This window comes from Pipistrellus hanaki (genome assembly GCF_964339955.1).
Source record: "Pipistrellus hanaki genome assembly, chromosome: 7".
In the NCBI taxonomy this organism is placed as follows: Eukaryota; Metazoa; Chordata; class Mammalia; order Chiroptera; family Vespertilionidae; genus Pipistrellus; species Pipistrellus hanaki.
The window spans coordinates 73,915,383-73,942,225 of NC_140509.1; the positions used below are offsets into that span (position 1 = coordinate 73,915,383).

Sequence of the window (26,843 nt, forward strand, 5' to 3'; positions counted from 1 at the left end):
CCTCAGACAGCCAGCCTCTAGAAGCGTGAGGAATAAATTTCTGTTGTTTAAAGGCCACTCAGTCTGTGGTAGTTTGTTACAGCCGAGTGAATAAACTGAGGTAGCAAGAGAATTACAGTGGGTGAAAAAATCAGTTCTCAAAAGGTTTTATACTACATGATCCCATTTAATAATATTTTTTAGATCTCAAATTATAGGGATTGAAAATAGATTAGTGGCCTGGCCAGCATGGCTCAGTGGTTGAGCATCAATCTATAGACGAGGAGGTCAGAGCACATGGCTGGGTTGTGGGCTCGATCCTCTCAGTGTGGGGCGTGCAGGAGGCAGCCGATCAATGATCCTCTCATCATTGATGTTTCTATCTCTTTCCCTCTCCCTCTCTGAAATCAATAAAAATATATTATAAAAAAAAAAACAAACCCACACACAAACACAAATGAGTGCTTATAGAAACCTGGTGAAGTCTGAATTGGGTCAGTGAATTGTATCAGTGTCAATTTTCTAGGTGTGATATTACAGGGTAGTCATATAAGGTTTTACCATTGTGGGAAACTGGATGAAAAATATAGGATACCTCTGTATTATTTCTTACAACTACATTCGAATCTATAATTATCTCAAAATAAAGCATTTTTAAAAAATCACTATCCAGTTCTTATTTATTCTCTCAGTGTCCTACCTTTCTAATGTTTCATTAGAAATCATTTAATGCCTGATATCTTCCTTGCCCAAAAAATCTTGTTACTTTCTACAGTGCTAATAGTGAAAAACGTTTTAATTCACTACAATTAGTAGTTTAACTCTTGCTTTCCAAAACCTCTCATTCATGGTTTACTATTACTAACGGTAACACACCCTTTGGAAACAACCATATATTTGAACCCAGACTCTTACCTGGCATGAAATGGACAAAATGCTTACTTTCGTAATTACCTCATTGATAAAACAGGGGGGAAACCTAAGATATAAGTTTGTTATAAACATTTTAAAAATAGTGTAAGTACTTGGCACACAGTAAGCAGTTCCTTAAATATTCATTTCCTTCCTTTTTCCATTAATAATCCAAAACCTAGCTTAATTTCTGGATAAAAACATCAACAAATAACTTTGGCTATTAAGTTTCCAAGGCTTACATTTGGAAAACAAGAAATGTATTTTTTAATAAGTCTTTACTGATTTTTTTTTTTTTTTATAGAGAGAGTAAGGGAGAGGAAGAGAAAGATAGAAACACTAATGAGAGAGAAACATTAATGGGCTGCTTCTGCACACCCCCTACTGGGAATTGAGCCCACACCACAGGCATGTGCCCTGACTGGGAATTGAACTGGCGACCTTTAGGTGCATGGGTCAAAGCTAAACCACTCAGCCACACCTGCCAGACAGCAAGTGCATTTTTAATAAGCATAAATTGGGGTTTGGGGATGCGGTGAACCTGGATTCAGTTCTTAAGTAATATTTCAGTTTAGGAGACAGTAATGATCCTTTTAAGCTTATCTTCTCACTCTGACTTTCAAAACATTCTAATTAGCAAAACGATCTGATTTACAAATGTTTTAGTTTATTCGTTTTATTGTGACTTGTGAGTGGCTGCCATATAGATGTTTAAATCTATACATAATAACTGATAATGTACTAGATTACTTATCCCAGATACTAACAAATGTATATATGTTGGATGAGTTCAAGCCTTAAAAATGACATGGACACAAAGCCCCTGGCCCAGTAGCTCAGTTGGTTAGAGAGGCGTCCCAATACACCAAGGCTATGGGTCCCATCCTCAGTCAGGGCACATAGAAGAATCAAATAATGAATGCATAAATAAGTGGAACAACAAATATATATGTGTGTGTGTGTATGTGTGTGTGTGTGTGTGTGTATCTTCTTTCCTCTCTAAAATCAATCAATAAAAAAAATGTTTAAAAATGACATGGATACTATTGATAGAATTTTCATCCATTCCGACATCCTACAAAAATACTATTTATGTTTCTGTGCCTGTGAGTTCTCATTGCTTAATTCCTTCGCCTTCCCACTCAGCCCCGGACCAAAAATACTTTTTAAGTAATCGATACCCCACACTCAAGGTATTAGACTTTAAATGTGATGTAGATTTTTAGTTATAGCTCAACCAATTAAGCTACAGAACAGGAAACAAAGTATATTTAACTTCTATAGGTTACCTACTCTGTTTATGAACAATGAGAAGCCACAAAATGCCAAGAATACAGACAAAGTCCCCTAAAAAAATATATATATTTTTTTAAAGTACTGATATAACTTTGCAGAGCAAATGCTTACCGAGCAAAATAACTTTGTTTCCGTTCTTTCTTCTCTTCCTTGGTATCCATAATATGAAGTTAAAAGTGCCAAGTATTTGAGGAAGTTCTTCTTTTTAATCAATGAGTCATAAGCCTGTAATAAAAAAAAGAAACAAAACAACTATAAATTAAGACACTTACACTGGCCACTATTAAGAATAAGGCAGTGGGAACATATCCTCAGGTAAGGATTAAAAAAAGAAGGAGAAGGCGGCAGAGTGGAGCTACAGGGCCCACAATCAATGGAAGATAAGCTTTACCAGTCAACACAGCCACATGAGTCATAGGAAGTACAAACGCCCAAGGGGGACTAATTTTAACAAAACTAAAAAATAAAAGGCGGCTAGGAAGAGAAACTGAAGTGTTTTCCTCATAATTAACAATTACTTCAAGATGTGCTGAAATGAAAACCACAGGCTTTGGGAGAGCTAAGGCCAGCTATCAGAAGCTAATTTTATTTTTTAATTTAAACTCACAATCACTCCTTTCAAGTAATTAATGATGACTATGTCTCATACAGATGGAAAATGGATCAGCTAGGTGTTTTACAAGAATGCTCTTTCTTTAACAATAAAAATCACATCACTGTTCTATTTTGTTTTCGGAAACGCGCCAGTGAGGCCATCCCACTTGAGCAAACGTGGAAATGAAAGTGCGAAGCCTCTGGAAGCTGCTCCCAATGGCTTCATCCACCGGCTTCTCTGCCTCTGCCTCTGCCTCGGCCTCTGCACCCCTGCTCCCTGCACCTACGCTTTCCAGGAGCACTTTCAACCTGCAATACAACGCTGTCTCCAGAACAATCTTCCTTAAATACCACTGTCATCCCCACAGCTCTGCTCAAAAACTCCCAGTGTCTACTCACTGCCTGACTCACTGACTTTTCTGCAGAGCACCAACCTTCCCTAAATCTGTCTTTACACCCTCAGGGGCATCAAAGTAAAAGCAGAGTTCTGAGCAATCAAATCATTTACTAATTCATTTCAACTCAATAAACAATGCACCATACATATTACATGAGAGGTGCTGGGGTAAGTACCAGAGACCACCGATAAGGATAGCATGATATTTGCCCTAATGGAAAGCACTGTCTTGCAAGGGAAACACCTAGGATTCCCGGTCAATAGGCTGCTACGGAGAAGGCACAGGTGCCACAGGCCTAGAGGAAGAACACTCAGCCTTATGCACTCCTCACCACACCAAGACCTGAAGGATGAGTGGGGGTGTCCTAGTTAAAGGTTGCAGGGAAGCAGGGCCAGCTTGAACAAAAGCAAGAGGACAGTATTTCCCTCCTCTGCCAGGATTCAATGTGAATTCTCTAGGCCACACTACAAAGCTTGAGCTTCATCTTAGCTATGTGCTGCTCACCCACTTCACCACACCAAGCATGAACGGAAGTCACCATGGGGTTTTACATGAGGGAGTGATGTATGCAGATTGTAGAAAATGGACTTAAAAGAATACAACATAGTCCTGGACGATGTGGCTCAGTTGGGTGAGCACTGTCCCATGCACCAAAAGATCACCGATTCAACTCCCAGTCATGGCACATGCATAGGCTGTAGGTTTGATCCCTGATTGGGGCATGTGCAGGTGGCAGCCAATCAATGTTTCACTCACATGTGGATGTCTCTCCCCCACCCTCCCACCTCTCTCCCTTCCTCCCTCCCTCCGTCCCTCACTTTCTCCTTCCCTCCCTCTCCTTTCCCTCTCAAAATCAATTAAATTTTTTTTTAAAAAAAGAATGAAGCATAGAGTGAAGCAGATCTATTAGAAAGAAATTACAGTAAAATTACTTGAGAGAGAAGGCCCACATTTAAGTAGCAATATTTAACACAGAAAGAGGAGGAATAAATTCAAAAACATATTTAGGAGGCAGAATAGTTGAGATTTGATGACTCATTCAATGGAGACCACATGGGAAAGGAAGAAATGAAGACTGTCCAAGCTGTTGCTTCAGGGTCTGCGTAGACTGTGATCTCACAGATACGATACCACCATGAAGGGGCCAGACAGGGAAGCATAAACAGAAGAAAGCTGGAGATAGTCACAAGATGTGTGATTACATCTACAGCACAAGAATGCGGTGAGAGCTAAAGAAAAAGATTTAGAAATTATCAGCATATGGCTGTGGTTAAGGAGGGGGGGCAAGATGATGATGAGAATATCCTGCAACCATGACAACCATGCACAAGTCCCCGTATGGAAACACAGTCAGGGGACACGGCCTGAACTCTTTATCTCCTTGCCCCAGACATAGGCCCCACCCTCACGTTCACCAACCTGTGTAGGGGAAACGAGAGTTGTGCAACAACTAAAATGTGGGGTTAGTAACTGGGAGCCGTCCCAAAGACTACAACTGGGAATCCAAAAGACCCAAAGTTCCATTTTGATTGAGATGTTACAGTAAATCTTTCAGGGCGGTGACGACGTCAACAGGTAAGAGAGCATTCCAGAAAAAGGGAACACACCTGAGCACAGGTAAGGATGCGAATAGAACAAGGCACATTCAGGCAAGGACAACAGGATGGCTGGCTACCAGGTAGGAAAAGCAAACAAGTCATGCCGCCTGCCTACTGGAAGTCATGTATCTTAACATATTGTCTACGTTATCTCTTTTAATATATATTTTTTGTTGATTTTTTACAGAGAGGAGGAGAGAGGGATAGAGAGCTAGAAACGTCGATGAGAGAGAAACATCAACCAGCTGCCTCTTGCACACCCCCCACAGGGGATGTGCCCGCAACTAATGTACATGCCCTTGACCGGAATCGAACCTGGGATCTTTCAGTCCACAGACCAACGCTCTACCACTGAGCCAAACCGGTTTCGGCTACGTTACCTCTTTTAATCCTTACAACCACACTTTGAGTTCGGGATCCATTAAAATGAGGCTGAGAGGTACTAGCTTCCTTAGTTCAAAAGCAGCAGTGGGATCGGCAAAAGTCCAGTTTGGTGTACACGTCCGTGCCTGTCAGTAACCACAGAACCAGAAAGCATGCAGATAGAGCTAGAGAAGGAATCTGGAGTCAGCAGCGCCCATGCTCTCGGCATAAATCCTGCAGGAAGACAAACGCAGCGGCCACTGCGGGAGCGGGCCTCTGAGACCTCCGACAGGACCATGCCGCTGGGGGAAAGCCACGCCTGCACGAATTACCCAGCTTGCAACCTTGACCTTTTACTCTTTCCCCAACTCTGAAGCAACTTGGCTACCGTCTGCCTTCTGACCAGATGTAGCACAAGGCCCGCTTCTGCCCTGAAGCCTTCCCTGACCACTGTGTGCCCTTCCCTCTCTCCATTACGCTTGTTTCACATGCCCTTTGCCTCTTACCGGGGGGCTTCATTACACGGGGTGACACAGGGGTGACAACGGACAAGGCCACCGACTTAGCCTCCTCCCCAGCTGCAAACAAACCGAAAGTTCCTTCACGTCAAAAACCAGCGTGTTTCACAATTTCTTTATACTCTATACCAGGGGTCTTCAAACTACGGCCCGCGGGCCACATGCGGCCCGCAGAGGAGTCTGATCCGGCCCGCCAGGTTTTTTGGGCAGTGAGCGCAGCCGAGGTGTTACAGTAGGAATTAGTAGTTCATATAGTCCGGCCCTCCAGCTCTCTGAGGGACCGTGATCTGGCCCCCACTTTAAAAAGTTTGAGGACCCCTGCTCTATACGGACTAGGTAACATAGAATGAGGAAGAAAATCCACATAAAAGCCACACAAGTGCTGGAACCAGTTTGGCTCAGTGGATAGAGCATCGGCCTGCAGACTGAAGGGTCCCAGGGATTCCGGTCAAGGGCATGTACCTTGGTTGCAGGCACATCCCCGGTGTGTGTGTGTGTGTGTGCGGGGGGGGGGGGGGGGGGGGGGGGTGCTGAAGGCAGCTGATCAATGTTTCTCTCTCATCAATGTTTCTAACTCTCTATCCCTCTCCCTTCCTCTCTGTAAAAAATCAATAAAATATATTAAAATATAAACAATAAAAATAAAAGCCATGCAAATAACTAATCTAGACTTGGAGTAAGGACATTATATGGCAACCTCATTTATCTCACTGATATGGCAAACTGATATAAGTCCAAGGATTCCTCCCAAACTCAGAATTACTTGGGGACGGGGGATGGAGACTCAAGCCAGCCTCTCCTGGGCTCCAGAAAGCATCAGAACGCCAGCTCTCTGGCGGCCCTGGGCCAGGTGGTTTATTTTAAAGCTCCTCGCCTGCACACCGCCATATGCGATGATTTCTCTTTATTAGATTTCCCCTCATGAATAAAAATGAAGTCATAACAGTCTAATTGGAAAATTTTTATACTGCAAGCTGAGCCAGAAACGCATATTTAGTTCCAGTGGAAAAAAATATTGACAAAAATATGCACAAGAGAAAAAATGATTAAATGATCCAAGAGCTGACATCTGGTGCTGCTGTATCTCTCTAGAACTGGCAAAGCTTTTTCCTTTTCCTCTGATATATTCTATTCAATAAATTTAAGCTATGCTCATCGTTGATTTCTTTTCAATTTCAGGGGATTTTTATATGCCTTAAACAAGACAGATGCAGCCCATTCAACTCTAGACACCAACAGATTAACCAGAAAGAGATCAGCAAAGGATGCTATAAACATGATCTGCACAGAGCCCCACCCGGCAGCCTTCATGCTCCGGTGAAGAACCAGAGGTCCTTAAATCAATCTCTAATGCGAACGACATTTCCCACTGCAAATGGTTCTAATGGGCTTCTTAAGAGCCCCTCTTCCACCTAATGTTGACTTTTCCTCGCATCAATAAACTCTCGACTCACTCAGGCACTGAATCACAAGAGTATCTTGCATTTATGGTGTATTACAGACCAAAGAGAATTTTACGAGGAAGCACTTCTATCTAAATATTTACTTTTGTGATCTTAAATCAGGACAGTCCATTTAAACCAAAGTCTAGTTCATTATTCAAATGAAAATGGCACATCCACCATCCTTACCGGGTAAGAGTGTGTCGAAGACAAAGTACGTCTGGACTGCCAGCCAACTGCTCCCAGTTTGAGGCCAGGTGCTGCTACGCAGAAGGAATTCAAGCACAGAGCTACTGGGGACTTCCTAACCCTACCCAACCATCCAGGGGGCCTCTGGCTTCAAGCTAACACATTCGGGTATAACCAGTCCAGACTGGGGGGAAAACAGTATACTCATGATGTCCATCAGCTGTTTTCCCCAAAACATGTTTCTTATTATACAAATGAAAAAAAAAAAAAATGACAAGCACATACTTTGAGGCTTGGTCACACTAGGTTTGGCCATTTAAGGTACAGACCAAAATGTTTCTTTCTATGCAGACATTCCCTTTTAGAAAATACACATAAAGAAACAGCATGGGTGTTCAGTCGTTCTCAAAGCCATGCTGTCATTTACAATAACAAAAGCAGGCCCTGGTTGGGTGGCTCAGTTAGCTGGAGCATCATCTGGAACACCCAAAAGGTTGCAGGTTCAATTTCCAAGCAGGGCACAGACCTAGGCTGCAGGTTGGATCCCTGGTAGAGTATGTACAGGAAGCAACCGATTGATTTGTTTCTCTCTCACATCAATGTTTCTTTCTCTCTCTCTCTTTCTCTCTCTCTCTCTTTCCTCTCTCTCGACCCCCCTCCTTCTCTAAAAAAAAAAAAAAAAAAAAAAAAAATCAATAAATAAAATACTTATATACTGTATATTAGTCAAAGTGCTGATCTGGTTTACTCTAGAAAGAGCTGGGGTGAAATGACAGCTATTTTCAAATAGTTTAAGGATCTTATCTGGAAGAGGATTTAGACTTGTACAATAGACTTTCAAGGACTATACCCAGAACCAGGCATTTGATATGGAGAGAGAGGGGTCTTGGCTCAAGTACGGAAGAACTGTCTTACAGACAGATGTAGACAGCTGCCTCCACACACAGTGGCTTCCGAATCACCAAAAGGGAATGAGCACAAGCAGAATGACCCCGTCATGAGATTGCTATAGACCAGCAGTTTGCAACCTTATCAAGATCAACACCTCTCATTAAATAAATATGTAACTACTGTGTAATACTCCTTTTGTAATATTGAAATGAAGTTCATAGATAATATAGCACACATATATACTTCATTTTATGAAATCAATATAATGCCCAAAGAAAAGCAACTGGTAACAGGTACTTCAAAATGTAAATTCTCAAGTTAAAAAAAAATAATCTATGTAATGCCAAAAAAAAAAAAAAAAAAAAAAGTAATTTGTAACAGGATTTCAATTTATAAACTTTCAAGCACAAGTTCATTAGAAGACATAATGAAACACTTGGATGCCTACACCTACTCACATGGGACAGGTTTAGCTACAGGAGAAATGAGATCGGGAACTATTTCACTATACAGAGGAGTACAGGAAAATGAAAGAGCAGAAGTAAGGAGAAGGAGAGGGTGGGTAATGGGGAGAGGGGTATGCATGGAACATCAGAATAAAAACGAGAGCTATAATAAGCAGAGTGATATTTCTATGCATGGCAATTTAGATGCAATCTTCCTTTTCTTTAGACTGTCCCACTAAATATTCATTTATTCTATAAGTCCCACTAAATATTCACGTAAGTCCTATAGAAGATTGAAAATTTCCAAACATAGGAACAATTCTCCCTTGTCTAAGGCCATCCCCCCTTCATTGCAGGGCTCTTGGCAACTCTGCTTCCCTCCATGATGATTATGGAGCCAGGAGTGCTCCCCAATCATCATGCCAATCCAGCTGCACCTTGGTGGGGGGCTACTGCCCTCACTGAGAACTATTCCAGAAGGAAGTTCAGTTCTAGGGGGAAACTAATACTTTAAATGATTTTTTTAATTAGAAATATTTTATTTCCTTCGAGGCTGATGTTTTACAAACACTGCACGTGAGAAGCTGCCTATTTTCGATTTGTTCTGTGCTCACCTGACTGACCCCTGTGACCCACGCTGGTGAGGCAGCACCTGTACAGCAGGGCAGGCTCCGCCGGATTGCAGACTAGTATTTCCAAGATACGTAGCCAGGGGCAAGTTACTCAATTTCTCCGGCCCTTTTACAGACAAGGAAATTCTGTAAAATGTCTTTATCCATAAAAGGGCTGTAATAGCGGCTAAATGTATCCATGGAACAGAGAATCCTACCCATTGAGATGCCCATCATCCCCAATGCTCAAGTGTTTATGAAAATGATTCCTACCTTCAACAAAACCTGTGGCATTAGATTCAAATCTGCCCTAAACATTAAAATCATATAGTGAACCAACTCAAGCTGGGCAGTTCTAGTGACTATAATGATGACAACAAGCAGCGACATGAAACATTTATTGAACATTAACCATAGGCACTACATGTTTGGGTCAGTGCTGCTCCACACAGAAGAATCTTCATGACTGTATGAAGGTGTCAATATTCTTGACCCTTTTCAGATAAAAAATGTGAAGTTTAGAAAGGTTAAAGAACATGTTCAAGGTCAAAGAGCCACGAGTTAAAGCCAGAATGGTCAGTTTTGTCTTATATCAGCATCAGAACCACTAATAACATCCTCTAACACTAGGCTACATTACTGCATAGAATTTTCACTTCAACGACCCACCATTCAAAAGTCCTGGCCAGTTTTCCTTTAGGATGTCATTCCGAAACTCAATATTCTCCAAGGAAACTTCCATTATTAACAAGGGAGATAAAGTTCATATAAATAAAGCAACCAGGAAAAGAAGTATAATAAAAATTAATGCCGAATAAAACGTGCTCCACACAGAGAGTTAAGGGAAAGAAGAGGGCCAAGGTCACACAGGCCAGTGTTGTGAGGAAAGGTGTTTGAGGTGGGGTGACACCCAAAGCAACCACTTGTGGTTACATCTCACTAGGGCTACACAACCAACAATCATCTGTACCCTAGCAACAGCTTTACCTTTAATGCAAATGTTCTCCCAGAGCATGCTCCAGAGCATGCACCAGCGATTCTATCCGGTTCTGCCTCACATGTCAGGCAAAGACGGAGAGAGAGGCAAGTGATGCTTTGGTTAGTACAGGTAGAGTCTAAAATGTGATAAATACACAAATGTGGGTTCAGGACAAAGCATAATGAAGTGTCTAGGGGGCAAGGAGCCCTGCCCAGCAGGAAATGCAGTCAGCACTGTGAAAGACTATGACCTCTTCTTGAAAACAAATTATGCCTATAAATTTCAACTAGAATTTTCCCAGAGACTGACTGGGTTAAGAAACCAGTCTATGGTTTAAGTACCTTTCTTTGAAAGGTTTATTAAGTTGATGAATATAAAAGTTCTTGTAGTCGGCTGGCATGGCTCAGTGGTTGAGCGTTGACCTATGGACCAGGAGGTCACGATTCGATTCCCGATCAGGGCACATGTGCCTGGGTTGCTGGGTTTCGGGCTCGATCCCCAGTAGAGGGGCGTGTAGGAAGCAGCAGATCCATGATTCTCTCGCATCATTGATGTTTCTATCTCTCTTTCCTTTTTCCTTTGTCTCTAAAATCAATAAAAATATATATTTTTTAAAAAAGTTCTTGTAGAATTCAAAAGAAAAATGGCCCTTTGCTTGAGTGGAGTGCTCATCTCAATTGGGAATTCCTTCCCTGAAAGGCAATAATACAATGGCTACGCCACTTTGTGGTGCTTTGCACTAGTACGAAGAGGGTATATCTTCCCCCACTTGACCATGAGGCTTGTTTTGACTAACAGACTAAGGATTAACAGTGCACTTGATTCAACTAAGAGGCCTAGCGAGTTTCTGTACTCCACCAGAGGGTATGTAAGGGTCCGGAGGATTCTGCCCCTCCGGGAGTGCTGAGTTCATGCAGGGAGAGAAGGGAAGGCAAGGCTGAGGGCCTGAAATGTGAAGAGGACACAACTCCATGATGACCTAAGCAGCATTCTCCAGATTAATCTTCCAAGAGGAAGGAAGCCACCACCCACAAAATCTCATGAATCATTTCTCTTGGTCTACTTACTCTTGAAGAACCAGCCTGAGGCTGATCTAGACACAAAGCAACAGAGCTAAACACAAGAAAATAGCAAGCAGACAGCATGTGGGTGAAGAGGATGGGGAAGTGAAATATGAGTAGCTTTGAAAGGAGGAAGAGAAAGTAAAATATGTCAAAATGAATATGCATTTGGTAAAGAAAAACACAGAATGCAAGAAGCCTATCATCTCAATAATTCCTAACAAGTATCACTGCAATACATGTGGGTAACAAATGAAAATGGGAAAAATGAAAATGATCCATCATTTCTATGATTCCATAGAGGGGAGGGGGCTTTAACATTCTGTGACTTTCCTATCTTTCTTCTGTGAAGGTGCAGTTTAAAATCAAATCAGGATCTTTTTGTCCATACAGCTGGGTATACTATCATTAAAAAAAAAGTCTCCATTGTTGGACTTGTCTCAAATGTTCACCATATCAACCTTGATGATAACTAATATGTATACAAGTGCTTACTCTGTGGCATACAGGGTTCCCAGTTCTTTTTCTTTTTTTTTTTTTTTTTAAATATATTTTATTGATTTTTTACAGAGAGGAAGAGAGAGGAATAGAGAGTTAGAAACATCAATGAGAGACAAACATCCATCAGCTGCCTCTTGCACATGCCCTACTGGGGATGTGCCCGCAACCAAGGTACATGCCCTTGACTGGAATGGAACCTGGGACCCTTCAGTCCACAGGCCGACACTCTATCCAATGAGCTAAACCGGTTTCGGCAGGGTTCCAAGTTCTTTACAGATATTTACTTGTCTAATTCTCAATACATTGTGGGAGGTGGATACTATTATCTTCATTTTTCAGCCAAGAAAACCAAGGAGAAATTCACTTGCCTACGTTCACAAAGCTGGTAAATGGTGCAACGGGACTCCAATCCAGGCAACCGGCTCAGAGTCCCTGCTCTTAACATTCTCTACCACACCACCTGCCTCTCGCAGAACACCTGCGCATCACTGGAATCCAACCACATCTCTGATTTCCTTAGGATGTACTCTTAGAACAGAATCACTGGTGCCAAGGGATTCCATGAGCTGAACTGCTCTCCATCCATAGTACACCAACACACCCTCTCACCATCCACTGAAAGGAAATGTGACCCAACCTAAACCTTGCCAGCTTAATTATGAACTTTTAAAATCAAATTATAATTTGCATTTCTCGGATGCGATGAAGTTGGCTTTTTTTTTTTTTTTCATGCCTTGGCAATTTGTAGTTCCTACTTTGTGAAGTCTCTGTTCCTGGTATAGACCAGCGTTTTTCAACCGCTGTTCCGCGGCACACTAGAGATGTTGCCTGGTGTGCCGTAGGTGCAGACAAGACAAGAATTTTATAATTTTTCACTATTTTGTTTACTTAATATTTCATAATAAAGTAATTATAAAATACTTTCTTTGTGTTTATTTGATTCCTATTCAAGAGAATTACTTTATATATAGTCAATGTAGGCACAGAGTTAAATTTTTTAACATTTTCTAATGGTGGTGTGCCTCGTGATTTTTTTCATGAAACAAGTGTGCCTTTGCCCAAAAAAGGTTGAAAAACACTGGTATAGACGAATGTTTACGCACCTCCCTCTCCCATTCGTATTTTGAAAACCTAAGGCTCAAGGTGATGCTATGAGGTGGGGCCGTGGGAGGTGATCAGGTCATGAGGGCTGTCTCTCCATGAATGCAATTATAGCCCTCATAAAAGAGGCCCCAGGAGGTAACCAGCTCCTTCCTCCATGTGAGACCACAAAGAGAAAGAAGTCAGCAGTCTGCAACCCAGAAGAGGGCCCTCACCACACTGGACCATGCGGGCACCCTGAGCTTGGACGTCCAGACTCCAGAACGGTCAGCAATAAATTTCTGCTGCTTAAAGACTACTTCGTCAGTGGTATTTTGCAATAGCAGCCCAACTGGACTACTTTCTTCCTAGGATGCTTTTCAAAGAGTTAAGGCATGCTAAATTGGAACTATTTGGGAAGGGGCTGTGATTCAAGATAACAGAGGGTTGCTAATGAGCTGTTTCAGTGGGACCCTGCAGGCAAGGCAGTGCCTTGGGGGTAATCACCAGGCCCTCCTCGGCTAGAATATCCACTGTGGCTACTCAGGGCACCCTCAATTCCTGCTATCAACATGTCTGGTTTGCTCAGTGAGGTCGGAATTACAGAAAGAAAATGAAAGATCTTGAGGTTTCTCACACCTATGGCGTCATCTCACGTTTTTCCTATTCTGCACCGCATAGCACGTTAGCGATCAAAGTCATCCACAGGAGCATTCCACGGGAACTGTGCTGAACAAACACTATTACATTCTTACTCTGGGAATCCTGTTAATCAGTCAACAGCAAGTTACCTCACGACAGGCCCTCCCTCTGCAATGAAGCTGAGCCCTGCGGACACCGTCTGGTTACTTGACTTGGAATTAAAAATACCTCATTCACATCCGAAGGACCACTCTCTCCAGGTGGGTCAGATCATCTATGAGGGTCAACATCTCATAGTTTCTATTTCTTTTTTTCATGAATCCTCTTTTGAGGACATTTTCCCCCCATTGATTTTTAGAGAGAGTGGGAGGAAGGGGGGGGGGGAGAGAAAGAAAGAGAGAGAGAAAGAGAGAGAGAGAGAGAGAGAGAGAGAGAGAGAGAGAGAGAGAGAGAGAGAGAAAGGAACACCCAGATACACACCCAGGTATGTGCCCTTTACTTAAATTCAATGCTTTTACCAATTTTCTAAATTAGTGATAAAGACATAAATTTAAGTTAAAAAATCAGTGCAATTTAGTTTTGCAAAACTATATAACATTGTTTCCCATTTGGCTATATAAGCTCATTCATACTAAACTTGCGATACTTGTTCAAAGCGTATTTAATGGAACTGATTAAACTGTTCATCAAAAACATACTGTGTCCAGGGATCAATTTTGCAAGTGTTTTCGTTTATCTGGTTTTATGTTTTATGTCCTTGTCCCACAGAGGATGTGAATCAGCTTGAAATTGGAAAATATAATTAGATAAAAATCCGAATCCATATAAACAAGGTAGAACAGAAGCTCAAGATCAAAGGGAAAGTTAGAATATCAATAGTAAGGCCACAGGTTTTTAAAGGGTTATTAGAACTGAGCTGCATATTTGACTCTGTGCTTCCTCATTGCCAGATCAGAAAGGGAAATGATCCTAGTTCTGCATGATGGAAAGTAGACATACTCACTGTTCAGGGAAAATAAAGCTTTTCATGGAATTGCATGCATTGGCCTTCAAACAGGAGCTACAGAAGGAACCATGATTTTAATAACCTCATCTCCTAACCTAACAGTAGGCTTCTGGTAACTCTCTTTACTAACAGAATCCCTCAGTGTGAACACTGGGGGGTGGAGGTGGGGGTGGGGGACAGGCTGCAAAGAATGCAAAAAAGTAACCAAAGTGTGTCCCAAATTATGTCGTTTCTGAAGGCCAGGCTAAACTCCTGGTCTAACACCCAGAATTGTAGGGGGAAAGGTGGATGTCGTGGCCTTTGTTCAGCCAGCCCTCCATAAACATTATTTCTCTCGATTAAGCTTCTGATCAAATTTATGAGCAGAGAACTCATATTCTCTGGTTTGTGCAGAAACAAAGGCATCCTACACCACTGTTGAGGGGAGACTAATGCACAACAATCACCAGTCCCCACATTTGAAATTCAAGGCTTTACAAATTTTTTCTATACCTTTTTCTGCAACCGTAACAATTTGGGTTTCAACATATATGAACTGAGTGAATCCTATTGGATGTAAACAGCAACAAATATATGGGCTGGGGTGAAATGGACTAGAATAATATATATATATATATATATATATATATATATATATATATATATATATATATATATATATATGCCAGGATAAAAAAGACAGCAAATAACATTTAGCAAGGAAAGGACAGAGGTTTCTGCAATAAAAACTTAAGAAAGATACAGAAAAATAAGACAGTAAATCCAGATCTTAGAATTGCATGCCAGTGGTGCATTAGGAAAGGGGCTCAGGCAGGTAGTGAGCCATGGACTCACAGAGGCACATGGCGTTTACATACAGGGTCCACAGAAAAACATGCCTCTTCCGTTCTGAGATTAGGACCCGGCTCATACTTCATTTATCTCAAGGCCAAGTGTACCAGCACAATTTAAAGGTTCAACCTCTATGCGTCAAATAAGTATTTATTATCTGCAACCAAGTAAAACGAGTTTACTGGAACCATGTGGGAGGGCTCTTCCGAGAAGTTTAAAGTGTGCAAAGAAGAACAATGTAAATTAACAACTCATTATCCTCAGTACAAATTTATGATGGGTACAATGTAATTATCTGTATTCCTGGAGGAAAATTTTTGCTTTATCTAAAGGAACCTTATTTTTTATTAAGTGCCCTCCCACTGTAGGTGCCCCCAATCTTACTTAGCAGCTTTTGCTTAAAAGTATTATTTCTTCCCCATCTAGAAAGAATCCAAGTAGGCTAGAGAAGCAATCAGAATAAACTCCAGCTTATTGTAGTTTTGTGAAAATAAGTCTTTTGGGTAATAGGTAGTGAGGATGGTGAAGAGGTATTAAAATGACAAAAACAAACAAACAAACAAAAAAAAAAAAACGGAGGAAGGGAGAAAGCAAGCAAATGACTGAACCACACCCATATAATTTTGTTAAACAAAGCAGTTGAAAAGAGGTCAATACTGACTCAGAAATCTTCCATATCAAAAAAATAAAAATAAGAACAGGAAGTATCATAATGCAAAAAATAAATAAAATGCAATGCAATTATCCTTGATTTCTTTCAAGAAAACATTAAATTTAAAAGCAGAAAAGCACTGGCTCTTCCAACCCCCTGATTTCACAACCACTCTGGCTGTCACATATCGATACATGTGCTGGCACATACTGATATCTTTATACATGAGGAAAACCCATAGAGTTAAAAATATGTAACTATAAGCATATATTTTGAATCATTTAAGAATCCTCGACACTCCTGCATGCTTTATTTTTTACCTTTCCCTCTAACAAAAATACATTATAATTAGATCAACCATAACAACTCAACTTTGAAGTGAGTTAATGTGTCACTTATTAACCCAAACCACGATTACCTCTGGAGTAACTCAGAATTTTCTTTTAAACAGGAATCGTACTTTTAAAAACTGCGTGTCTGAGTTTAACTGAAATAAGTGTGATTACCAGGGGGCCTGGAAAATTTGCACGCCTGGACATGAAATAAATGTATATTAAGAGTTGGGGAGAATAACCCATAGGGTCTTAAAAAAAAAAAAAAAAAAGGCAAAATTCGAACTTAGACGTCAACCGAATTTATGACTATTCGCACAAAAAAGGGGTTTTAAAAATCCAGTTACACTTCAACGGCCACAGGGTCGACAAACACTAGTACACTTTGACACTAAATTCTCTTTAGATGAAGCTTGAAACAGTTCTTACAAATGACTGATAACAAGCGCACCATAAGCCTTGGATGCAATGGGTGACGGGGTTGAACAAGGCTTAGCCCTCTTGGAGTTTACAAAGCTTCTAAGCCTCAATACGTTAATATACAACTGGGCCTTACAAAGATCCACTTTCCAAAACTGTAAACATCATTTAAAATAAAACAACAACAGCCTGTTAGAATGCATGCCCAGTTCCTCAGAAACACAAACCCCTAACCCCTGGTTGGCAGCCAGGCTGCCTGCTCCCGAGGCTGCCTCTGCCGGCCGCTCGCTGCCTGCGCCCCGACACCTGTAACAAACTTGCCGCCTCACCCACCGCCCTGCACCCGGCAGGCGGCTCCCCAGGCAGCAGCACGGGGACCCCCGGCCTCCTGTATCCCCGGAATACACGTCACTTCCAGGAGCACCTTTGCTAGCTGGCCCTAAGCATGCTGGCTGTCAGGGACTGAGCCACCTGTTTTGTAGAACAGCCAGCCAGCTCTGAAATCCACAAAGACCCACAGCGACTCCCCCATGCCAACAGCAACGCTTCCCACGTCTCCACGTCCGGCTGCAACAGAAACACCGCATCTGCTCATGCAGCCGGGAAAAATACGATGACATATGTTTACCTGAGCCGCTGAAAACCCAACGGTCTCCCCTCCCCTCCCCGTGCCCCCCCAAAACTAGCCACACGCCGGTGTGTCCTCCGCACCCCCGCCCGCAGCGCGCTGGGCCGAGGGGCGGGCGGGAAGGGTCGGCCCCCCGCGGCCACCGAGGCGCAGGCAGAGGCTGTCCGGTCACCCAGGGGCTGCGCCAGGGTCCCCAGCTCACCATCGACCCAGGCGGGAGGCAAGTTTGGCGGGTCCCGGGCCCTGGCCCCCACCCCCACCCCTGCCCAGCGGCAGCATCGGCAGCCGGAGGCGGCGAGGGCTCCTCGGCCCCGGAGAGGGGGGTCGCGCGCACCTACCTACAGGGCGGCGGCGCCGGCTCCGCGGGTCCGGGAGACGGGGACCGGGCGCACGCATTTCTGGGGACGGCGGCCTCCGCTGCTCTGCGCGGGGGAGCGCATCCTCCAGGGCGGATGGGAGGAGGGGTCGCTTTTTTTGGGGGGGGGGGGGGGGCGTGCGCCGAGGAGGAGCTGGGCCAGGAGGAGGCGCACGACCCCGGGGGCCGGCCGTCCCCGGGACAAGGCGGGTCTCTTCCCGCGATCGGCGGCGCCCGGCCAACCCTGCAGCCGAGCCCGCGGTTCCGGGCATCCGCCGCCACCGGCTCGCGGGCCAGGCCGGGGGCGGGGAGCTGCCGGCCGCGCGACGCGGGAGGGAGACGCGCGCCTCTAGCTCCGCCCGGCCCGCGCCAGGCTCTGCGCCCCTCGGCGGCGGCGGGGGCCCGGGAGCTGCGGCCCCGAGCGCGGCGGCTGCGGCTGCGGCTGCGGCTCCAGCATCCTCCTCGCCCCGCGACCTCCGAGCTGGGAGCCTGGGTCCCCCGCCCCCCGCGGCCCACGCACGGCCCCGGCCCGGGCCCCGCGGCCCCGCCTCGCAGAGCTGCGCGCGCGGCCTCCGCGGCCTCGGCTCCGGTGACGCCTCCCGGGAGCGAGCTCGGCGCCGCCCCGCGGCCCGGCCCGGCGCTGAGCGGCAGAGCCCGGGAGGATCCTCTTACCGCGCCCCGCGCTGCGTCCCCTCCAGCGGGGCTGCCGCGGGCACCGGGCCTGCAGGGCGAAGCTGCGGTCAGAGAGGCCCCTCTAAGCCTGGAAGCCCAGGGGAACCCGGCGATCAGCCTTCAGTCCTTTCCGCTTTGCAAAGGGGCCCACCGTCTCCTCCCCCTCCTGCTCCCGTCCCCGGTACAGCATCCCGGATGCTGCTGCCAAGTTGCAATCATGACGGCAATTGGACCCTCCAGGCCGAGACTCTGGCAGAGGCCCGGGAGAGCTGGGAGAGAGCCCGGGCCCGGAGGGTTTGCATCAGCAGCTGGGCAGTACCTGGGAGCCTCGCATCCCACTAGCTGTTCCCTCTGTGGTCCCATGACCGGCACTGCCAGATGCCTGGGAGGGTTTGGCCTCGGGGTTTACCCTTACTCACAGGGAGAAAACCTCAGAACACAGCCTGCGGCCGGTCTGATAACACCGGGGTGTCAGAGGCCGCACAGGAGACGCACCAGATAGTGGCCTCCTTGGGGTTGCTGACGCTGTTGTTGCAAAGCAATGAACGGTGGCGGCTTTGGAATTTCAGTTACAAATGGTCGTTATACTGTCTTGCAAACTATGGAACAATTGTCCGGTTTTGCACTCAGCTCCTATAAAAAGTGGACCTCACGTTTATATTTTCATGGTTTCGATATGAAAAGTTAAGTGTTTTTTTCCCCCCTCTTTCCCCCGCCCCCGTGGGTGACGTGTTAATTGCAAATTATTTTCAAGGGGAAATTAAGCTCCTAAAATATAGAGCTGATTTTTTTTTGCTTCAAAAGATCATGGTTTGAGATGTCCAGAGAAATTGGTCTGCTCGCGCAGTTCTTTGATAAGTGCTTTTATGATTTTAAAATCTAAAATCACCTTCAGCGCTGGTCTTGGGACCACAGCGGGCACAGCACCCAAGCGGGGATGGGCAGCTCACAGCTGCGGATGCAAATCTTCCCAGCCAGGCTCTCTCCCGGCTCTGCCTGGACTCAGCCTGGAGGCCCAATTTCTATAATGGTTATAAATTGACAGCATCCGGGATGCTGTACAGGGAAAGGAGCAGGAGGGGAAGAGCTGATGGGTCACCCCATGAAATGCAAAGGCTGGGAAGGACAGAAGGCTGAATTTACTGTGGCCAGTGGTTTTATTTTTTATTTTTAATATATTTTATTGATTTTTTTTTTTTTATAAAGAGGAAGGAAGAGGGATAGAGAGTTGGAAACATCGATCAGCTGCCTCCTGCACACCCCCTACTGGGGATGTGCCTGCAACCAAAGTACATGCTCTTGACCAGAATCGAACCTGAAACCCTTCAGTCTGCAGGCTGATGCTCTATCCACTGAGCCAAACCGGCCTGGGCTGTGGCCAGTGTTTTTAAATAAAAGATTGTTAAAAGGCAGACGAAAATTGTTCCATAGCAGTACAAATTGTGATAAAATCCCTAAGACTTTTTGAGGTGTGTTCCTTTAAGCAAAGCGGTGGTCCTGGCCTGAGCAGGGGAGGCGTCCCACCCCTCTGGGCTCAGGGGCCATAAGCCCATGACTGGGCCACTTCCAGGGACTCCAGCTGATCTAGAGCCCCATTTATTTTTTAAGAGATACCTATTATTAATTATGTTTTGCCCTCAAAACAACTGGGTTATAGGAATGTGTATGTATATACTGAAGTCACTTAGTGAGAATTTAGCAGTTGTTTAACAGTATTGCCGAAACCAGTTTGGATCAGTGGGTAGAGTCTCGGTCTGCGGACTGAGGGATCCCAGGTTCGATTCCGGTCAAGGGCATGTACACTGGTTACCCCACTGAGGGCTGTGCAGGAGGCAGCTGGTCAATATTTTTCTATCATCGATGTTTCTATCTCTCTATCCCTCTCTCTTTCTCTCTGTAAAAAAATCAATAAAATATATATTTTTTAAAACACAATATTTATAAAGATATCTGCCTTAGAACATAGTTTCTGCAGGAAATGTTCATTGAGTTGCAATTCTAGACTCCCTTTCCCCCCACCAAAAGTTCCCTTTTGTTTTTCTCCCTATGGATCCAATGTTCTATCAAGAAACAAGTCAAGTAGTGATCTTTTTTATTAGCCAAAGATATGAGTATCCACAGAGTTGGGCAAAAATAGGTTCACAGTGGTTTCTATGGAAAAGACATACCAGTTATGATTATTACAATAGTTTTATTAACTCAAAAGAATGTCACAGTGCAACTACTTTTGCCCACCCCTATATTTTAGTAGAAGTAACCATCAGTTATAAAATGTTTGTCAGCCTTTCCAAAACATTGCATGTAAGCTAAGGATCCTCTTTACTATCTTCATGAGCACCTCTATGACTGCAGGCTGTATCATATGTTTATTATAACACTAGAGGCCCAGTGCACGAAATTTGTGCACTGGAGGGGGGATGGTCCCTCAGCCTGGCCTGTGTCCTCTAGCAGTTTGGGACCTGTAAGTGGGCAATCAGACATCCTTTTTGAAGTCTGAGACCCCTCACTCTTTACCACCAGCCTTCTTGCTGCTCCTCACTGCTCCTTAGCACTGGGGGGCGGGGGCACCACCACTGTACTCCCCAGCCTTGAGCCTAGCTTCTGGCTGAGCAGCGCTCTCCCTGTGGGAACACACACACTAACCACCAGGGGGCAGCTCCTGGTGGTCAGTACACATCATAGTGACCATTTGTTCTGCAGGCTGTTCTGCAGGTCATTCCACTATTTGCTCAATTTGCATATGAGTCTTTTACTGTATAGGATTTTATTATAGTGAAAGTGCAAGTGATAATAAAGATCTCTGCTCCCTAGCTTAGATAGTGGGGAAAGTCCTTTTTTTTTTTTCTTCTTTTAATATATTTTATTGATTTTTTCAGAGAGGAGGAGAGAGGGATAGAGAGCTAGAAATGTCGATGAGAGAGAAACATCGACCAGCTGCCTCTTGCACACCCCCTACCGGGGATGTGTCCACAACCGATGTACATGCCCTTGACCAGAATCGAACCTGGTACCTTTCAGTCCGCAGACCGATGCTCTACCACTGAGCCAAACTGGTTTCGGCAGAAAGTCCTTCTTAAAGATTCTTTACTTATTCTATTTCATTAACTCAACACTTACTGATTTGTCTAGGCTTTGTCTTTGTGTAGAAATCAGAAGAAATAAAGCCATTTCATTTCCTTCTAGATCTGTGCCACTCAGTATGGTGTTTACTATTTAGTTACATGTGGCTATTTAAATTTAATATGTTTTTATGCCAGTAGCCATATTTCAAGTGCTGAAGAACCACACATGGCTCATGACTGTTCTTTTGGACAGAACAAAATAGAACATATTATTGCAGACAATTCTTCCAATAGTACTGTTCTAAATAGAGGTGAAATTTTAATTGGGAGATAAGACATAATGCATAAAATAATTTGGGAAGTCTTAGTACACTACAGATCCAGCAAATCATAGTTTTTAGTATAATGTAGCTAGGTCTTTTGGTGAATGGGCCAAGGTTTGGTGCTTCTCTTGGCTTGTTATAAAGTCCAAAGAAGAAGTAGAAATTTCCTTATCACTGGAAAGGAGTAGCCTACCAGTGTATTGAGAAAGAAATACTGATGTACAGAGAAATGGCCTGTCAGCACACAGAATTTATGGAAAATTATTTGGATTAAGCCCAATAAATTTGCCCTTTTCTCTTATTTACAATAAATTTAAAGTGTGTGTTCTTGGATAGTTTCTGCTGTGCTTTTTCTGCTAAGAATAGTTTGTTCAGTAGCTTGAGAATTCATCACATATTTTTTACATTTTCTGAAAAACTTATTCCAATAAGCTGGTGCTAAGACATTGGTGCTAAAATATAATTTAAAATTCTGAAACGAATCCCTAAACTCAAAGTGACATTAGGAAGTGATTGTTTGGATTGGGTGAACGAAATTTATAGTGCAATAAACTGAAAAGGAAGTTTTTTGAAGGAAATAATTAGAGATTCACAAAAAGTTGTAAAAAATATGTAGGGATGTCCTGAGTTTTCCCCCCACCCCCACTGCTCTAGTTGTCTCCCAACGGTAACATCTTGCATCACTACAGTGCAATGTCAACACCAGGAAATTGACACCTGTACAATCTTTATAGCATATTCAGATGTCACCAGTTCTGCATATACATTGTGTGTGCGCACGTACGCATATGTTTCTATGCAATCTTCTCATCTGTATAGTCTTCTCCCACCTCCACAATAAGATGCAGCAATGGCCCTGCTGGTTTGACTCTTTGGATAGAGCATCGGCCTGCAGACTGAAAGGTCCCAGTTTTGATTCCAGTCAAGGGCATGTACCTTGGTTGTGGGCACATCCCCAATAGAGAGTTTGCAGGAGACAGCTGATCGATGTTTCTAACTCTCTATCCCTCTCCCTCTCTGTAAAAAAAATCAATAAAATATATTTTGAAAAAAAATTAAAAAGATGCTGTACTGTTCTCTCACTGCAAAGCACCCACAACCTAACCCTTTACAGTCACATCCCTCCGCCGCCCAATACATCTAGTTCCTGTCAATCACTTATTTATTCCCATCTCTATACTTTCAGAAATGCTGTATAAGTGGAATCATCCAGTATATAACCTCTTAGATTGGCTATTTCCACCCCCCTCAGCATAATTTCCATGGAATGCATCCAACTTGTTATGCATATTAATAGTTTGGATAAATATTCTATGGTATGGATGTCCTATTTTGGATAAATATTCTATGGTATGGATGTCCCACAGTTTATGCACCCACTGAATGACATTTTGATTGTTTCCAGTTTGGGGATATTATGAATAAAGCTGCTATACACATTCAAGTACAGATTTTTGTGTGAACATAAGTTTTCATTTCTCTGGGATAAATGCCCAAGACTAGGATTGCTGGGTCATATGGTCCCAGCATGTTCAGTTTTATAAGAAACTGCCAAGCTATTTTCCAGAGAGACTGAATCATTTTACATTCCAGTCAGCAAGTATGAGTGATGAGGAGTTTTTAATCTAGTAAACAAACTTATTAGCATATAGCCTTTTACTACACACACATTTCTTTTACTACCCACTACTCTACTGTAATTGCTTGTTTAATTGAACCCCACCAGACGAAACTTCAAGGTCAGGGATCCTATTTTGTTCATCTTGATGTCTTTGGTGCCTAACGTAGCACCTAATACATATTAGATAGCCAATAAATATTTATACAGTGAATGAACAAATTAATGAACAGAAGGTTAGGTTAAGTCAGGTTGAAATCATATTGAAAATAAAGTTGTCAATAAATTATAACTAAAATTGAATTGGATGTCATGGTTTTCCTCCAATATATAATGACATTTTCAAATCCAATATTGGCACTCTATAATCTGAGTCACTTGTGGCCAAATTAATAAAAACTAATTGTTAAACTATGTCAGGTGAAGATCATTCATTGTACTACTTTGATAATGGCAAAAGATTGGAAATAATCTAAATGACCAATGATTTTTTTAAAAAAAAAACAACTGCTTTAATAAAATATTTATACAATGAAATAACACACAGTTATAAAAAAATGAGAAAACTAATAAGAATGGGCATGCTTCAGAAGATAGTAATAAAAGGTTATAGAAGAGTATATAGAGTATATCATTCTTTGTGGGAAAATAAAGGAAATTAAAAAAAATGTATATGTATAAAGATGTTAACTTTTCCTAATTCAATCAGTAAAGTACAGGGTGTGCCTGGACCATTTTGTGCCACAAATTAAAGAAGTACTCAAAATTTATAGGGATGTGTCAAAAAAATACAAGAGACAGCTTAAAGGGACTCCTGCCAAATTGGGGATAATTTAAGAATTATGAGTAATGATAGCAATAGATTATAACACAATGAATAAAAACACCCACAAAGCCCAGCTGGAGTGACGCAGTGGTTGAGCATTGACTCATGAGTCAGGAGGTCAGGGCACATGCAGGATTGTAGGGCCTGCAGGAGGCAGCCTTTCATGATTCTCTCCCATCATTAATGCTTCCATCTCTCTCCCTCTCTCTTCCTCTCTGACACAAAACAGGAAAAGAATATGAGTCCAAACTGATATTTAAAGCTTAAATAGAGAATAAAAAAAGGAAGGAGAGAAAAGAAAGTTCTTTACATGGAATGATGACATTAAAATATCACCATTTTGTAATCACCATAGTAATTGACTCAGGCCAAGATTACCAGTGGATGTGGAAACTATTGTGTGAAAGTTTACTTAGGAACAGAAAAGATTCATACATTTTTCAAAAGTAGTTCTACCCTGGGTGGTGTTTGCTTTTTAAAATATTTATTAATTACAGGTATAAATGATGACTTTACAGTGGAGAAATATGACAGGCACCTTAATCAAATGACCAAACTTCCTGTATTAGTTTCCTATTGCTGTTGTGAAAAATTACCACAAACGTAGAGACTTAAAACAACAAATTTATTATCTTATAGTTCCATAGTCCAGAAATCTGACATGTCTTACCAGGCTAAAATCTACTAGTAGGTATTGGCAGGGCTGGTTTCTTTCTGGAAACTCCAGGAGAGACTCTGCTTTCCTTGCATTTTCCAGCTTCTAGAGAGCACCTCCGTACAGTCCTTGGCTCATGATCCCTTCCCTCCATCCTCAAAGCCAGCAAAGGCAGGCTGAGTCTTCCTCAGACCCCAGCCCTGGGACTCTGCCTCTTCTGCCTCTCTCCTTCACTTAGAAGGACCCATATGATGTTTGGGGCCCATCCAGATGATGCAGGATAATCTCTTCTGTCTCAAAATCCTTAATTTAATCACATCTGTGAAATTTATACTGCCAGGTGAAGTAAAGTTCTTGGATTTGGGAGGACAGGGACACCTCCATGGGCACCATTTTTCTCCCTACCACATTTACATGGCAGATAATACCATCCACCAGCATTATGTGCATTTTGATGTAATTTCTGAAGCAAATCTCTACTATTCAAAAAGGTCAATGTTGTTGTTGTTATTGTTGTTTTAAAAAGGAAGAAGATTGGGGAGTTATTTCAGGTGAAAGGAAGGAGACTACAGAAACACAACAACCAAATGCAATAAATGCCCGGCTGGTGTAGCTCAGTGGTTGAGTGCTGACCTATGAACCAGGAGATCACTATTCCATTCCCAGTTAGGGCACATTCCTGGGTTGCAGGGTTGATCCCCAGTGTGGGGCATGCAGGAGGCAACTGGTTAATGATTCTCTCTCATCATTGATAATTCTATATCTCTTTCCCTCTCTCTTTCTCTCTGAAATCAATAGATATATTAAAAAAAAAAATGTAACATATGATCCTTAAGTGGATCCTGAATAAAAAGAAAAAGTATAAAAAGTGTTATCAGGACAAGGGGAAAATTTGATTAACTGTAAAATAATAGTATATCAATAATATACTAAGTTATAAACATATTGTTTTTAGAAAATATATGATAAAGTATTTAGAGGTAAAATATCATGATATCTGCAACCAACCTCAATTGCTTCAGAAAAAAAGATACAGAGAAAAAAATATGGCAAAATAATAACAATTGGCAACTATATCAGTACTGTAAAATAGAAATAAAATGCAAACCACATATATAATTTTAAATATTGTATTCTAGTAACTACATTTTAAATAATAAAATAATTAAATTAATTGTAATAATATTTTAACTCAATATATTAAATTATTTTAAAATGTAATCAAGGTAAAAATATTAAGATATTTTACCTTTTTTTTTTTTCCAGAATAAGGCCACTATGCCTTCAACACTTATAGAATATAAACTTGTTCTAGTCACATTTCAATGCACAATATAATGTGTCTCTGATGCTACTAAATTGGATAGTACAGGTCTAGGATGAAGGGTATACGTGTGTTCATGGTCCTATACTTATAATGTTCTATAGGTTTGAAATGTTTTAAGATAAAAAGAGCAAAAGGGCCGAAACCGGTTTGGCTCAGTTGTAGAGCGCTGGTCTGCGGACTGAAGTGTCCCAGGTTCGATTCCGGTCAAGGGCATGTACATTGGTTGCCGGCACACCCCCAGTAGTGGGTGTGCAAGAGGCAGCTGGTTGATGTTTCTCTCTCATCTATGTTTCTAGCTCTCTATCCCTCTTTCCTCCTCTGTAAAAAATCAATAAAATATATTTTTTTAAAAAAGAGCAAAAGGGAAATAGATATTGTATAGGCATGGACTATGTCTAGAAGGATACAGGAGAAAGTGTTAACACTGGTTACCTCCGGGAAGGAAAACAGGAATGAAAGAGAGGGATGGCAGTTTTCACTGTCGCCTTTTATGCCTTTTGTACAATATTGTAACTCTACCTATTAAAGCCTAATTTAAATGTAATATCTATTTTATCTTTTTATTCAAGACTAGATATGCTATCGTGTGTGCAGGTATTGAATTATAACATTGTACACCTGAAACTTATGTAATGT

The 26,843-nt window shown here is 42.6% G+C and overlaps 1 protein-coding gene across 7 annotated transcripts in view; it reads right to left on the reverse strand.

Moving 5' to 3' along the window:
* The window catches only part of NCOA7 (nuclear receptor coactivator 7), a 111,698-nt gene that overhangs the window by 84,263 nt on the left and 592 nt on the right, over positions 1-26,843 (reverse strand). For 2 of the 7 annotated variants that reach the window (XM_084889614.1, XM_084889609.1), the window contains exons 1-2: positions 17,708-18,254; positions 2,299-2,412 (exon numbers count right to left, since the gene is read on the reverse strand). In XM_084889614.1, coding sequence (XP_084745740.1) covers positions 2,299-2,348 — 50 coding nt within the window. In that variant the 5' untranslated portion in view covers positions 2,349-2,412; positions 17,708-18,254. Of the gene's footprint in view, positions 1-2,298; positions 2,413-17,707; positions 18,256-18,396; positions 18,536-18,715; positions 18,782-26,843 lie in introns of those variants that run through there. The other 5 variants (XM_084889612.1, XM_084889610.1, XM_084889615.1 and 2 more) reach the window with 5 other exon arrangements.